Here is a 17,547-nt window from a genome sequence, read left to right as displayed (position 1 = left end):
AGACTAAGTGAATTTCTCTCCTTTTTACCTGCTTTCAGGTGTGATTTTTATATTGCCGACACCTGTTACTTGCCCCAGGTGAGTTTAAAGGAGCATCACATGCTTGAAACAATCTTATTTTTTCCATAATTTTGAAAAGGGTGCCAATAATTTTGTCCAGCCCATTTTTGGATTTTGGTGTGACATTATATTCAATTTGCTTTTTTTCCTCCCATTTTTGGCTTAGTTTCAATACACACAAAGGGAATAAACATGTGTATAGCAAAACATGTGTTAGTGCAATCCTTTTCTGTGAGAAATACTTCATTTTCTACAAAAATGTCAGGGTTACCAACATTTACGGCCTATTCATATTTTCCACAGAGAGTTGTGATTGGCTGGAACCATCTGGCCAATCACAGTTCTCTGCGGGAAATATGAATAGATGTGTATATATATACAGCAATGAAGGGGACCATAGAAGAGCGGCTGTCTGCATCTATGCATTATACAGAAGGGTGTCAGAAGAACAGGAACTACTAAGAAGAAAAGGTGCCGACAGCTCTCCACTGCTAAATCCAATCAACTGAGCACGGACTGGCTGGCAGCACTTCCAGGTCCAATAGAGTAGCATAACAAGAAGAGATCTCCAGCCGCAGTATGTAGGATGAAACAGGAACTCTTTATTATGAATCACATGGACATACACAGTAACAATAGCCAATGCGTTTTAGCTCAAACTGGACCCTTAATCATGGCATGATTAAGAGTCCAATTTGATCCGAAACACGTTTCTATTGTTCCTGTGCATATCCATGTGATCCGTAATAAAGAGTTCCTGTTTCATCCTACATACTGCGCTGGACATCTCTTGTTGTCGTACAGGTACTACTACTCCCATCATGGAACAGTGTGTTCCATATTGGGAGTAGTAGTACTACCTAAAATATGTTTAAAAAAAAAAAAAAAGGAAAATAAAGTGAAACACACACACACACACACTACATTTTTATTATTGTCGGGTACATTTCTAGGTCCCTGCCCGCCCACATACATTCATCCCTGTTTTAAAAATTTATAAAAATGTTGTTATAGAAAAGATACCTTTCGTTAGATACAATTTTTCCCATCACTACTTTATCTTTTTTTTTTTTTTTTTTATGGTACCCTACAAAATTTTATAAAAAAAAGGTATCTCCATCACTTTTTTGGATTGTTAAAGTCTGAAAAAGAATAAAAAAACGCCTGGAAAAACGCCAAAGTTATAACTCACATGTCGTTTTTCTTGGCGTTTTTTTTACTCACATAGACTTCTATGGGAGAAAAATGCCACAATTTCAGGGAAAAATCCTCCATAGGCTCAACATGCTGCGACTTTGCAAAACCGCCAAGGAGCTGAAAAAGGATTGAAAGAAAACGCCAAACTGAAAAACATAAAGTGGAAAAAGAATTTAGCGATTTCTCATTGATTTACAGCTAACATCTGTCCGCAGCATTTTTTCAATGAAAAAACGCCATGGGGGCCGTTTTGGCGTTTTTTGGGGACAAACGCCCAAAACACCAAGTAGAAACTAAGCCTTAGTCAGAGTGAACACCCTAGGTCCAATCAGTAAAGGTAAGGCCTAGTCAGTGACCCAGTAAAACCAAACCCTGCTGCATGCTAGATTACCAAGATTTGTCTTCACTAAAGAACCTGAGGAAGTGCCGGGAGCAGCACGAAATAGCTATTGCCCATACATGCTGTTAGTCCAGCGCCCCGCACCAAATTAAATAAAGAAATTAAGAACCTGATCACCAACCCTGAGTACCACCTGGTCTTCTATGCTTCTTTTATATATATTCAGACCTATAGTTTGTATGCTCCCTAATCTTCTAGCAGCTAATGCAGAGGTACTGGAAAGGGGGGGGGGAGAGTCATGTTCTTTGGGCCAGATAAGACGGGGGGAGGGGGCATCATCATTATCTAACTTGGGTGCAGTAACTTCTTCCCGTCAGATCTGTGTAGGAGTATGCTTAAGAGGAAATTCTTTTCTTTTTGAATTTCTTTTTTGTCTTGCCCACAGTGCTGGACCGTTCTGATGCTCGCATCATACATAGCAGGTTCCGGCTGCTAGTAGCAGCCCGGGACCCACCCGTAATGGCCGACATCCGTGATCGCGTGGATGTCTGCCATTAACCCCTCAGATGCCGTGATCAATACAGAGTATGGCATCTGCAGCAGTGAGGTACTTTGAATGGATGATTGGATCGCCCAAAGTGCTGCCGTGGCGGTCCAATCATCCAGCATGGCGGCCGGAGGTCCCCTCACCTGGTTCCGGCCGTCTTCCGGAGTCTTCTGCTCTGGTCTGCGATCAAGCAGACCAGAGCAGAAGATGACCGATAATATTGATCAGTGCTGTGTCCTATACATAGCACTGAACAGTATTAGCAATCAAAGGATTATTATAGATAGTCCCCTATGGGGACATAAAAAGTGTAAAATAAAAGTTGAAAATGTAAAAAAAAAAGTAACAAAAAAGTGAAAAATACCCTCCCAATAAAAATGAAAAATGTCAGTTTTTCCCATTTTACCCCCAAAAAGCGTAACATTTTTTTTTAAACATATTTGGTATCGCCACATGCGTACATGTCCGTACTATCAAAATATAATGTTAATTATCCCGTACAGTGAATGGCGTAAACGTAAAAAATAAAAAAAAAGTCCAAAAATGCTGCTTTTTTGTCACATTTTATTTAAAAAAATTATAAAAAATTATCTAAAAGTTTTATATATGCTAATGTGGTATCAATAAAAAGTACAGATGATGGTGCAAAAAATGAGCCCTCATACCGCCCTATATATGGAAAAATGAAAAAGTTATAGGTGGTCAAAATAGGGCGATTTTAGATTACTGATTATGTACAAAAAGTTTTATATTTGTTTAAGCGGTACAAAAATATAAAAGTATCTAGCCATGGGTATCATTTTTATCTTATTGAACCACAGAATAAAGAACACATGTCATTTTTACCGTAAAGTGTATAGTGTGAAAACAAAACCCTCCAAAATGCGCAAAATTGTGGTTTTCATTTAAATTTTCGCCCTAAAAATAATTTTTTGGGGTTCGCCGTACATTGTATGGTAAAATGAGAGGTTTCATTACAGAGTACATGGGTCTGTAGATGGAAATATAAAGGAGTTATGGATTTTAGAAGGCGAGGAGGAAAAAACAAAAATGCAAAAATAAAATTGGCCTGGTCCTTAACGTGAAAATGGGCTTGGTCCTTAAGGGGTTAAGCCTCACTGCACAGGAAGAAGACAGAGTGAAGTAAGGTGTGTGTGTGTGTGCTTTCACTATTCTGCTTTTTACACCATGTCCAATACTTCAGTCACCTCAAAAGCTGCTCTCCCTATTCTGCGGTTACACCATATCTTATCATCCTGTCACCTCCAAAGCTGCTTTTCCTATTCTGCTGTTACACCATGTCTTATCCTTCTCCCACCTCCAGAGCTGCACCCACTATTCTGCATTTTCGCCATGCCTTATCCTTCAATCAGCTCAAGAGCTGCAGACTTTATTCTGCTGTTACACCATTTCATATTCTCTAGTCACCTCCAGAGCTACAGTCACTATTCTACTATGACATCATGTCTTATCCTCCAGAGCAGCAGCCAGTATTCTGATGTTACATCATGCCATATCCTCCAGTCATCTTCAGAGCTGCCATCACTATTCCTATTCTGCTGTTACAGCATGCCATATCCTCCAGTCACCTTCAGAGCTGCAGTCACTATTCTGCTGTTATGTGGTGGACCACCATTGTATGGCGGGACCACGGGTGTAGCAGTGTAGGTGGTGGGGCCAGATGGTATTAACCCCTGGGACAAGATGTTATTAACGCAAAGTGTTCGTGATGCCAGAGTTGTTTTTGGTACCGGAACAACAGGGACGGTATCTCCGCTGTTCCAATGGCTAGTTAAGGAAAGGAGAGTCCACAACCAGTTATGGTTTAACGGAGGCTTTACTGAGTTAAGACAGATGGAATTATCTTCGCAGCTAGGCCAGATTCCCAGAAAGGTGACCAGTAACCCAGAAGGACCTCCCAGCTTGCTGGGACCAATTATACTTGTAATAGACTTGAGACAATTATCTTGAGGCTTGACTATATGCAGGACTTGACAATTTGTAGTGACAGCAGACATAGACTTTTGACTTACTGCAATGACAGTAGCTTTGTGGCCTTCCAGATGCTGGTCATTAGCACTGAGACATCTATACTGGCTGGTTCTCAGTAAAAGAAGAGAAGAGAGATAAGAGCGTGAATTTCAATGGCCGCCTCTTTATATAGTGTGGGGCTGGACTAAAGCCCATTGGTCAAGCTGCGAGTCATAGGTTAAGCTGGTGCTCTCTGGGTAACATCATGTGACCACATAACATAACATGGGACATTTCACTGGTCCTTTAGACAACTTGCAGGTCCTTTAGACTAGCTATACATTAGGACACTGACTACACATAGGGTAGGATAAATAACATTATAGAAACAGCAGCGGAGACCCTGCAGGGGAGCCCCCAGGTCACCGAGGGACTCAACCTGAAAAGGCCTAACTGCAGTGCAGGACTATGTCCTGTACTGGGACACCACAGTTACATCATGTCTTATCCTGCAGTCACCTCCAGAGCGGCACTCACTAGTCTGCTCCTGGATCATATCTTATAACCTCTAAGCTGGACTTACTATTCTGCTGCTGGGGGGGTAGTTCTGTCCACACCGACGTACATGTACAGCCTGCACCACTGCTGTGCTGCCTACACTTTCAACCTGTACTCACTGCTGTGCTGCCTACACTTATAGCCTGTACTCACTGTTATGCTGCCTACACTTACAGGCTGTACTCACTGTAGTGCTGCCTACACCCTCTGGGGGGGGGGGGAAGTAGGAGTCGGTTCAGCCGAGCTTCAGGTATTGAAGGAAGCCTTTTTTTCTCTAGTTTCCGAAACCTGCCTGCTGTACCGACTACACCTCCCCTGTTACTGTATGTCAGTGAGGCAAGTGAGGCATGTACAGGCTGCCTTAGAGTGACAGAAATGTGATAGAAGCAACCACAGTACTATCACCCTCTTTAGACTATCCAGGGGGGAAAACAAATAATATGGTATGTTGGCAGGGTGTCTATAAAGAGTCGGCACACGGGGGGCCCTGTAATCTTCTATTGCCCCGGGGCCCCATGAGGTGTCGGTCCACCTCTGCAGCTCACAGATGGTTTCCCCCAAACCAGCCCAACCACTGCAGCACTCCAGCAAAATCCACACTGATCCAGCTTGCAGGGTAAAATCTTTATTCACCTTTATTTATTACATTTAAAAGCTCAGCAAAATTGAAAGCCACACCAAGTCCATTTCATTTCAGGTGTGCGTCATGGTCTTAGCCATGCATCCGAAACATGTTGGATTAGTTTTGATTGTGCAGAACTATTAAAGGGGTACTCCCGGTGCTTAGACATCTTATCTCCTATCCACCCTGTAGTCGCCGGTAATCAGTCCCGGAGCGCACACGCTCTGGAGACTGATTACAAACGGGGTGCCGCGTGCAAGATCACGGGGGTCCCCATGGCGGGACTCCCGTGATCAGGCATCTTATCCGCTATCCTTTGGATAGGGGATAAGATGTCTAAGCACCGGAGTACCCCTTTAAGTATACTAAATAAAAGTGGATAAAGTTTTTACCCTGCAAGCTGGATAAAACCCGCCTAGAACAATGCCTAGAGCTCACCAGATCTATTATAAAAAGTGTGCAACATACTCTCACAGATGAGTTATACTATTTGTTTATTTTTGAATCGCTACGTCAATATGTGGTGCAGATTTAATTAATTAGATTGTTATCTTACAACTGTGTTTTCATGACTGCACAAAACAGTTTATTCCGTATGATTCATTTCATGAGTAATTTCAGGCCAGTAAGACATGACAGACTGGAGCGCTGAATAGTAATATCATAGCGGTCTGAAAAAGCTCTCAGCACAATACTTTTTTAATGCATATATTTTTTCTTTTGAAGAATAGCTCCCTAATTTAAAGCAAAAGAATTGCAAAAAATGGGAACCATAGCAGTTTTTAATCTATAAGCTTGGGTGTGTACTGTAGGAGCATTCTGTGGAGTTGCCTTTCTGTAAGTTTGGGTACCAGGTGTAGGATCAGGCATGCAAGCATCAGGTCCGGTAACATACCCCCAGTAAAGTTATGCAGAATCTGCACAGAGTGCACGATTCTAAGCCCAGCCCTATGTCCAGTAACCCCCTAAATTCCTAAAACTGGTCATACATATAAGATATCTCTGGACCAAATGCTTTTTGGTTAAAAGTTATCTCCCCCAATTAAACAATATATGAGTACTTGGCCAAGCTCACATTTATCTAATACGGGGCTAGTGTCTGCCATTTTAAAACATACCTAATCCTGGTTTCCTCTGATATCTGCTCATAGAGGGCAGTCAGAAGAGGCTATAAATATATACATCAGATTGCCAGTTTGTTAGATCCTCTCTCTTTGTATTAATAAATATTATCAGTAATTTATCGTAGTGATTTTGCAGTTATATATGGGTTGTTAGGATGGCGGTTTACCCATTACATCGCACTTGGCCAAACTCTAACCTGATGTAATAGTTATGGTGTAGGGTGGCGTGTCCACAAAATTAACCTAAAAAGAACAGATACACCTTTTTAAAAACAACCAACAACGTACACTAAAGGTGCACATATAGCTTCTTCCGACAGCTATTCCTCCCAATTTTAAGGAAATAGCGATGCTATCTTGAAAAAATGCCGGGGTACGAGGCGCAGTCCGCTTGAATATAATCCAATGCAAGGTAAGTATTGTGCAAGGTCTCTTTATTGAGCCTAAATCAGATGCATCTCGGGACAGCACATCCCTTTCTCAATGAACAATTGTAAACTACTTCTATAAAAAAAAATCTTAATCCTTTCAGTACTTATAAGCTTCTGAAGTTAAGGTTGTTCTTTTCTGTCTAAGTCCTCTCTGATGACACCTGTCTGGGGAAACGCCCAGTTTAGAAGCAAATCCCCATAGCAAACCTCTTGTAAACCGGGTGTTTCCCGAGACAGGTGTCATCAGAGAGATCTTAGACAGAAAAGAACAACCTTAACTTCAGAAGCTCATAAGTACTGAAAGGATTAAGATTTTTTAATATAAGTAATTTACAAATCTGTTTAACTTTCTGGAGCCAGTTGATATATATAAAAAAAAAGTTTTTGCCTGGAATACCCCTTTAAAGCCAATTGTTCATTGAGAAAGGGATGTGCTGTCCCGAAACGCATCTGATTTAGGCTCAATAAAGAAACACTGCACAATACTTACCTTGCATTGGATTATATTCAAGCGGACTGCGCCTTGTACCCCGGGATTTTTTCAAGATAGCATCACTATCCCCATACTCATCTGCTACTATCAGCTGGAACTTCCAGGACCTGATTCCCGGGTGGCTGCACCGCACAACATACCACAGCCAAAAACTTCACTCTAGTGGTTGTGTCTGCCAACACAACCCAAGAAAGTGAGTCTATTTCTCACCACCCTACAATATTGACAACCTTATCAGTCGTACTGTCCCATGGGAGGCTCTGCCTTTTTTTCTTCTTAGTACTTCCCAATTTTAAGGAAAGAGCAGAGGAAATCACCCTTCTGCCCATAGCTCTTTTCTAGGTAAAAACCAAAGGATCGATACTTTAAATTCAATATATCCAATACTGGGAATCAAGATAGTTAGGCATCAGATGACATTTGTCTAATATCTATTGATCATTCTTCCATCCTTACTTAAAGGGGTTGTGCGCTGCCCTGCAGTTCGGAGCTCCGCTCACAGCGTCCGGAAGTTCATTACTCCGAACGCTGTGGCACTGCGCTATAATTACAGCACAGAGCGAGTTCGCTCTGCACGTAATGACGGGCAATACAGGGGCCGGAGCATTGTTACGTCACGGCTCCGCCCCTCGTGACGTCACGGCCTGCCCCTTTCAATACAAGTCTATGGGAGGGGGCGCTGAAGTCATCACGCCCCCTGCCATAGACTTGCATTAAGGCGACGGGCCGTGATGTCACGAGGGGCGGAGCCATGACGTCACGCGGCTCCGTCCCCTGTATCGTCCGTCATTATACACAGAGCGAACTCGCTCTTTGCTGTAATGATAGCGCAGTGCCGCAGCGGGAATCCCGGGGCTCCCCAGCAGCGGCACCGCGGCGATCTGACATCTTATCCCCTATCCTTTGGATAGGGGATAAGATGTCTAGGGGCGGAGTACCCCTTTAAAGGTGTACTCTGAAGGGAAGAAAACTGGTTTCACCAAAACCTGTGTAGAGAAAGAGTGGTGCAGTTATCTATAGCTTCCAATAAAATTGCTTCAATCATTTTTAAAAAGGTCTCTGAGAAACGAAAGAAGCTCTCTATTGACACCCCTGTCCATTTCAGGCAGAGGTTTGCTATGGGCATTTTCTTCTGCTCTGGATAGTTCCTGACACGAACAGAGGTGGCAGCAAAGAGCACTGTAATCAGACTGGAAAGGACTACAAAACTTCCACTGGAGCATACAGCAGCTGATCAGTTCTGGAAGGCTAAAGATTTTTAAATAGAAGTGATTTACAAATCTGTTTAACTTTCTGGCACCAGTTGATTTGATAACATATGTTTCCCTCCAGAGTACTCTTTGAGTATCATACATCCTACCCAATTTCTTCATTGACACCTGTAAGAGAAGGTGCAGTATATTTTTCATATTGATGTTCTGTTCACACATAGCATGTATGTTGCAGATTTCACACAAAGAAATCCATAGGTAACATCTTCAGCATATAATTAGTGAGTTAAAATATTCACTATGGGGGAGATTTATCAAACCCTGTCTAGAGGAAAAGTTGCTGAGTTGCCCATAGCATCCAATCAGATCGCTTCTTTAATTTTTCAGAGGCCTTTTCAAAAATGAAAGAAGCGATCTGATTGGTTGCTATGGGCAACTCAGCAACTTTTCCTCTAGACAGGGTTTGATAACTCTCCCCCTATATGTTTAAAATTAATATGTGAAATAGTAATCCTTTATTGGATTAAAAAGTGTAATTAAAAACTCTGTAATTAAACTAATTAAAAAGTCCACAAAAAATGATGACTATGCTTTTTAAAGCACATTTTATTGCACATGTGACTGACACTTGTGAATAAGTGTCTGTAAATGGCTCTGGTAAATGGCGCAGTGTCTGCCTGTGTAAAAGAGTCCTTTCTAAGGTGGAAACAGTAAACTTATTGGAAAAAAAGCAGGTGGTGTGATGCTACTATTCCTTGAATATATGGCTAGATTAATTTTTTTTTTTTTGTTATAAATATATAAATACTAAAATTTTTCTCCAGAATTTGGATCTAAGTATTTGAATATTGTCTAAAAGTTCAGAACTCCTTGTGTAAAGAATTCAACACAGCAACAGTTTAGTGATGTCAGAATCACAAACATGCATACGCGGTATTATATGATGGCACATTGATACAGTAGCTAGTGTACTGACTATAGAAATGCCACCTAATTACAAGTGTTCAGGAATATTCCCCATTTGCACTATAATTCAGTAATTTCTTTGAAAGGAGCGTGTATGTAGAGCACATAAATCATGTACTGATAGTAATTCATTAATGGAAAAAGACAATCTCCTCTGTGGCTCCTAACAGCAGTGCCCACTATCTGACAAGCACAAGAGTCACTACTGTAATTCAGTCTCTGTGTGACAGTCAGGGTTATCCTGCGAACATTCTCGGGACATAAAGGAAATAATAGTGGTGACCGACATGTGCCTGTCAAATGTCCTGCAGTCCATGCCTGTTATCATTCTTTCCTGATTGGAATGTGAATGTTTACTGCCTAAATATAATACTAATAAGTCTTACTGGTATCTTTTACGTAGTGCTGGACGACAAGGCACACAGGGCATATTAAATCAAAGGTAGAATGGTTTAACTTCGTTATAAAATCATTTATTTATGATCATTTATACAAAGGACACTAGGACAACTTTCACTCTGATAAAGCTTTTATTATTTTATTCAGAGGGTTGGTTTATGAGAACGCTGTATTAATAATATTTCTTCTCATGTGCATGGTTGTCAATGTTAAAGGGGTTATCCACCAATAGGTGATTTTAGTGCCTGCCAGACAGTAATGGATATGGTTAGGAAGGATCTGGGCTTGTCTTGGGCTAAATGTTGTGAGATTACTATAACACTGAGGCTATCTTTTTGTGAAATGGGTATTTCCTGTTGGATTTTGTTCTCAAACTACACATCCCATAGTTCGATGCTTAGAAGTGTGAGGTCCCTTTCCTCCCTCACCCACATCAGCCACCACACCCATTGAAACACAAATGAGTTGCATTCCATCCAAAAACACTGTGTTTTCTAACCAGGGTGCCTACAGCTGTTACAAAATGATCTCTCTCCCACCCAGTGTCACTCCACCCATTGAAGAAGACCCTGTCATCAACTGGGAAACCCAAGACCTGAGTAATTTTATATGCTGTTAAAAATAAATATTGGGGTGAAAATCACAGAAGAATTGCAATACCACCCTCACACACAGGTACAGAGACTATATTATGAACTACACTAACTTTACAGCCCATGTAGCATAGTCAAATAAAAAAAATTCCTGGAATACCCCTTCAAAGGGGTTGTGTGCTGCCCTGCAGTTCGGAGCTCCGCTCACAGCGTCCGGAAGTTCATTACTCCAAACGCTGTGTGCAGGCTTCCGTGTTCGCAGCTGCCGGGCGTGACGTCACGCCCGGCCCCTTCGTGACGTCTCGCCCGCCCCCTCGTGACGTCATGCCCACCCCCTCTACAAAAGTCTATGGGAAGGGGGCGTGACTTTGGATAGGGGACAAGATGTCTAGGGGCGGAGTACCCCTTTAATGGATAAAAACTTTAACTCCAGTCATTTATAGCAGTGCTATTTTATCTCCATTTTTCCTGACTATTAGACACTAGTTAAAGTCAGGCCTACATATTTGGAAGATCAGAATGGATAAACTTACACCAAATAGTTTCATTATACCAGAAAATGCCCAGGCAGATTCTATAAATTACCATTTATTATTGGAATTATGGGGGAAATTTATCAAAACCTGTACAGTGGAAAATTTGACCAGTTGCAACCAACCAGATCGCTTCTTTAATTTTTCAGAGGCCTTTTAAAAAATGAAAGAAGCAAGCTGATTGGTTGCTATGGGCAACTGGTCAACTTCTCCTCTGCACAGGTTTTGATAAATCTCCCCTTATAAGTGGATATAAAACACCCAATTCTAATTGATCAATAATGGCCGTAGCTTTGAGGGTAAAATGTCTTAAATATTGTGTGGACCATCCTTTTTGTTATATATTCATGATTATTAGAAAGGTTCAGAAGGAGGTCTTCTTCTACAACTCTGATGCCAATATCTCACAAATGGGTAAATATTGTGCCTGTATGTTATGTAAATATTATAAGATTAATTATATCATTATATCTGTGTGCTTTTTTCTGAATATAATAACATAATATACTTGACAACTATATACACATCTAGTATCTGCTGCAGGTTGTCTGCAATATGTAGATGTTTTGGTCCAGGTTAATTTGAATGTATTTACCAACAATCGCCAAATCCACTAATGAAGCCGATGACCTTTTATTACCTGCAGTCCCTTGTTTTGATGGGGTTGATTGACAGATCGTTGTTTGGCCACTGTGTTGTATTTCAGCTGACAAGACTTTTCATTTTAACTCAATTTGCCTGCCTATCAGAAGCTGGTGGCAGGCCAGACTCAAGTCACCCAGTTTTGCCTCAGCAGCTTGCTCTGTTTCTCATTAGTACGCATTTATTCAGTGGAAATTGGAAGACAAATGCTTGAAGGCATGTGAACTAAGTATAGCAAATAACGTTTTAAGGCTCACTATTTATATGAGCATTGAAACGTTCCTTATAAAAAAAAAAAAAAAATAGTGTAGTCATAGTCACTGGGACCTGTGGATGAAAGACTATAAAAAAAGGAGGGACTGTCTGAAACATAAATAAATAAACAAACAGAAAAATAAATAAACACAATCAACGAAGCACTGACCATTGGTTTCATATGTATTTTTGGTAACAGCAAATGTGTAAGAAAGAAAGTATAGGTGGGGGTCATGTTCTTTAGCTGCCTGGTTATCCCTAGGTATTCTTTAAATTGCCTTGTTTGTTCGGCACTAACACAGAAACAGATGTTGCTGTACTGTGCAAGATAATTTACTGTACCTCATGGTGCAGAATGGAAGGCGTCCCAAGCTACCCAGCTGGTCTGTTAGTAGCACTCGCTGGTGCCTGCTGAACTATGACAAGTGTGAGAGGAGGCTGTAGGTTTATTGTGAATCGATTCACTGTATATTGTCTGATATTCGTGCAGGTTGAGTAGATTGCTGAGCTCTTTCTGTCTGGTTGGGGGTGGGTTGCATTAGTCGACAGACCTAAATAAGTCTCCCCCCCCCCCCCCCCTTCCTTTGGTGATCATAATGTGACTCATTACTGTTGTCATCTAATAATTATCGGCATGATCGCTCAGAGCTACAGCCAAGCTCGCCTTCCACACATAACTGGTACTGGAAGGTAAAACAGATTTGTCATTTACGATCTGACTGCTACGCCACACTTTGTGCTCTATTATTGTGATTAACTTCTGCATAAGATATGCTTACCCAATTGTCATCTGTGATACTGCACTGGGCACAGGCTGCCACGCTCCCTGGAAAACTGTCAACCAATATGATGTGTCCGCATTACCCTGGATATAAAACATAAACCAGCTATTTTATGGCAGCAGCAGGTTCAAGCATACATCTTTATACAGTATATATTTTGTCCTCTTATTCTTTTCTCACCCTCACTAAATTCCTCGGGTAAATAGTTTTGCTACATATGTCAGCTACCATTTCTAAACATAAATTCCGATTGCGTTATCATCTTTATGTTTCAGATCTGCAGACAGCAGGGACGAAAAAAAAATGGAGGCTGGACCATTGATTTGTACCGTGTAAAGTTTTTGTTGCCAGAGCGCTGCCAGTTGAAATTTATCGTGTCAGGTGCCTTGTGGCTATCCGCAGTAGAGGCCATATTCTGGAACCAGAGTTGTTCCCTGGCTTCGTCACCAACAAGCCGATTTGACTCTGCCTGATTATAGTAACGAAGGCAGTCCAAAAGAATATGCACAGACTCACTGTACGTCACATTGAATCACAGCGCTGGCCACACAGAGCTGACCGCAGCCTCATTTCTTTAGACAAATGCACGCTTAAGGAAAAACCTCCTGCGAGAAAGCATCCAAGGCCACTTTATTTGCTATGCATGCTGCAACAGATTTAATATTTACTGAAAGAACGTTTGTTATTATCTTTTTTTTCAGATGCATCGTGTATGCTCTGGATCTGCTGTCTCTGATAACTAACCTTTCCGGTTAAGGAAGTGCACAATGCTTTGTTAACATGTTGCTTTTATTTATTTCCCTGTATCGCCTCTTGCTTGGCGCCTGCTTCTGCGAAAATGACTTTATTTGTTGTTATTTGTTTAAAAAGCCCATTATTAGAAGAGATCAAGCCCCATTACGGCCCTGATAGAAGCTGCTGGAGGAACAGTCAGGTTTGATTACAAACCCAGAGATGCAGATTTAGACAGCAGCTACATGCTGATATGCCTGCGATCAGAATGATTTATGCAAATTATTCATACTAATCCCATTGGGACTTCTCCTCAAACTGCCAGGATAAATTGCCGGAAATTACCCATAAAATCTGTCGTGCTAGGAGCAAAAGGTGAAGGCCATTGGGAACACAAGGACATTCGACTTCTAAAGCGTCTTATGAAGTGGCGTACTTTTGTGTAAATTCATTTTATTTTTGTTTTTAGAATAAATAAAACATAGTAAATATTTTTACTTAAATCAAGGGTATATCGCTCATCTGGCTGAACACGATGAGAGATGTAGTTTCGCTAGGTCAGTGCGGCTGTGCGGCAGGGCTGAATTTCCCAGGATTGCTCATTCCTTATGTAAATGAACGCTATTTCATATGCGGTCTTAATTATCTCATTGGCAAGGCTCCTATATTGTGCAGGTTTCCAATAAATGAGAAAGGTATGCTATAAATGTTCCCATGCAAAATTCCTTTGACTATCATTTTTGTATATTTATTAGCCCATGTAAACTGTAATTTAAACCCTTTATGTGGATTACACGCAGTGTTATGCTTCCACTGTAGTGTTCCTGTAACCTCAGCGCAGAAGATATACTCGTGTTATGTAGCCCAGTGGGGCTGTCTAGTCATTGGCAATATATTCTCCCAGCAAATCATAACCGCATCATTGTCATGTCCTTTTTTTTCTATTTCTCAGGTAGTGCTATAAACGAGTCACTGCGATTATGCTCTGCATCTATGAACATCCGTGTAGTGCAAGAGGATTTTCTTCTGGAGCTGGAGGATGGCCAGTCAGTGAGTCTGAGGAAAGGCGATTTTGTAGCCCTATATCCTCCAGCACTGCACCGAGATCCTGAGGTCTTCGAGGATCCCGAGGTAAATATTCAAATTGAGCTTGTCATCAGACTCCGGGCACGGAGCACAGGCCGAATCTTTTACAGTGCATACATTTTCTCTAATGTTAATCCTTCTCCTGGAAGTAATCTGACTATATTCAATCATGGTTTTATGGCCCTGCAGGTGAAAGGGCTGGTAGCTTTAAAAAAATAACAAAAAAAGAAAAAAAGCGATGATTTGGGCTGCTGGTCCCTTCAGAAAAAATGACAATTGCACATTGGATATCAAAAACTTGAGGCTAAATGTGCACTGACTATGTCTCTGGATCATTTTATAGCTATAGAAATAATCGGTGGTGGCTTAAACTCCAAGTAATGGCCAACATTTATTAAAGTGCCCTGAAAACACGGAAAATAAATTCCAAATATGAACTGGTTATGTGTCATTATATGAAGTTTTTCATGAGAGCAGAAGCACATAATAATAGTAACGCTGCTTTAAATAAATAAAACTTTTTAGGGTAAATGCATACTGGATGGATTTGTTGCAGACATTTTCTGCGGAAATTCTTTAGGAAATATCAACATAAAGTCTTGCAGGTTTTGGTGCGGATTTGTTGCAGATTTAGTGCAGAAATGCTGGGAATTTGCTGCAGATTTTAACTTCCCTATTGATTTAAATAGGAAGAATAAACAACAAATCCTGAACATAACTGATGCTGATTGTAAAATTCGCACCACAGGTCAATTTCAGTCCGAAAAATGTCCACTGTGTGTAGATAAGGTTAAAAAAAAATCTGCTTTGCTGGTATTGTACTCTATTGAGATATTTATACTAAGGCCATGATTACACAATGGGATTTTCAAGCTGAATCTAGCAAAAAAAATCAGCTTAGAAATTCTATTGCAGCAGAGTCCTATTATTTTTAATGAGATTCTGCTGCACCGCGCACACAGCAGAATTTCAATAGTGGAAATCCCAATTCTGACCTCCACCGAAATAATTGACATGTCAATATTTTCTGCAGAATCTGCTAGGAAAAGAACTGCCATCTATGAAGATGGCACATTTTTGCGCAGCTCTAGTGCCGGCCTGTTCTTGTCTGTCCAAAATTTTTTGCCTACAAAAATTCTGATGTGTGAATGTGGCATTAGAATGCAGGTGTCAAATAAATATGGGGATTACTGAATCATTAATATATAACATCTCTTCAATGAGGAATTTGGTTACAGTTCTGGAGAAACCAGATAAAAGAATTGTAAGTATGCTACATATTACTTCTAACTCTTCAGTTGTTGTGTTCATATAGACTTATCCATCTTAGGGTGCATGTACACCACGTTTTTGCAATACAGTTCCTGTATCAGGTTTTTGATGAAAAACTGATTCCTCAAAACCTGACTAAACTGTATCAGAAAGTGTGTACAAATTTTAACCCATATACGGTTGAAAACCGTATACTGTTTGAAAAACGATGTCCGGTTGCATCCGTTTTTTAAGAAAAAAACGCATACGTTTTTAACTTTTCACTCCATTTTGAATAAAGTTTCACTTGTTTGTTTGAAATTTCAAGAAAAAAACTGTGTAAAGTCAAAAACCGTATTGTGAAAACCTGATGGAACCGTATGCACATACAGTTCTGTATGGTTCCCATTTACTCCCATGTTAAAAAAAGACGTATACAGTTTAATACAGTTTTTCACCCGGACCAAGAAACGTGGTAGACTAGAGTTTTGGATACGGGTAAAAAACTGGACAAAACCGTATGAGATGCAAAACGGACTAAACCGGATGATGTGTTTGACATACAGTTTACAATGTTAAGTCAATGCATACAGTTTTCTATACAGTTCCATACGGTTTTTAACTTGAAACTGTATACGGGAACTGTATAACAAAAACGTGGTGTGCATGTACCCTTAGTCTCGTTCACACTGTTGTATTTCCTCCGGATGTTCTGCAGTGGATTTTGCTACCATTGGCTTTAATGGGTTGGTGGGAAATCCAGGTTAGTGGCAGATTGTGTTACAGTATTTTCTTATGGCAGTGACATCTCTCAGCAGGATAATACATCCAACACATCTCAAACATGTTTTAAGTTGTTCAGAAATGAAATGTTCTGTTTGAGAAACATCAGTTCAAGGTGTTGACTTGGGCACTAAATTTTCCAGATCTCAACCAGATTGAATATATAATAGATATGCTTTAATAACAAATCCAATCCAAGGGAATTCAATTTAAAGAATCTGCGGTTGGCACAAGATACACCAAGAGAGCTATAGAGTTTAAACAATATAAGATGATATTTGGTGGGTTTTAATGATTTGCCCAAATAAAATTTTACCATCATTAAAGGGAATGTGCCATAAAAAATGACCAATTGTTTAAATCAAGTTTTTATTTTGATCCAATTTTTTACAAATTTTTGGTGAAGAATTTTTTATATTTCATTTTGTGATCTATATTTAAAAATAATCATAACATTTTGCAGTTTTTAGTAGAAAAGAAGTACCACGGCACTCGAAGGTTCCAATGCACTTAAAACTTCTTTATTGTGGCTCACAGGTTACATAGGTAGGATGTGAACTAGATCCAGCAAGCGCTGGTTTTACATCATGTGACGATGCGTGACACAGCTACATTCATGGGGAGAGCCGAGGCACTAGGTCGGAGATCACAGGGGGTCAGTAGTCCGACACCCCGCGATCAGGCACTTATCTCCTATCCTGTGAACTAAACTGGTGTAATCTGTTAAAATGTTCTGTCAATAATCTATGCAGACTGTGAAGACTACTATACTACTATATACTACTTATAGTTTCTAGAGCTTGAAAATCCCATCAACTGTCCTGCTTTTTATTAGCGTTAATAACAGTGTCTCCTCATCAAGTAAAGGAATAGAAACTGTAATTTCAGACAAGCCCATTTAATAGAGTGGTCCTCTTTCTGTGGAAAAAAAAACAGACTTGACTTATGTCTTCATGAACTCTGAAGACCCC

General features: G+C 40.4%; 1 protein-coding gene across 4 annotated transcripts in view; it reads left to right on the top strand.

Annotated features, from left to right (window-relative positions):
* The window catches only part of LOC130274118 (cytochrome P450 7B1), a 279,901-nt gene that overhangs the window by 227,123 nt on the left and 35,231 nt on the right, over window positions 1-17,547 (top strand). For all 4 annotated transcript variants that reach the window (XM_056522037.1, XM_056522040.1, XM_056522039.1 and 1 more), the window contains one exon: window positions 14,409-14,587. In XM_056522037.1, coding sequence (XP_056378012.1) covers window positions 14,409-14,587 — 179 coding nt within the window. The remainder of the gene's footprint in view (window positions 1-14,408; window positions 14,588-17,547) is intronic.

The sequence above is a fragment of the Hyla sarda genome, chromosome 5 (genome assembly GCF_029499605.1).
Source record: "Hyla sarda isolate aHylSar1 chromosome 5, aHylSar1.hap1, whole genome shotgun sequence".
NCBI lineage: Eukaryota > Metazoa > Chordata > Amphibia > Anura > Hylidae > Hyla > Hyla sarda.
This window is presented reverse-complemented; position numbering and strand designations above follow the sequence as displayed.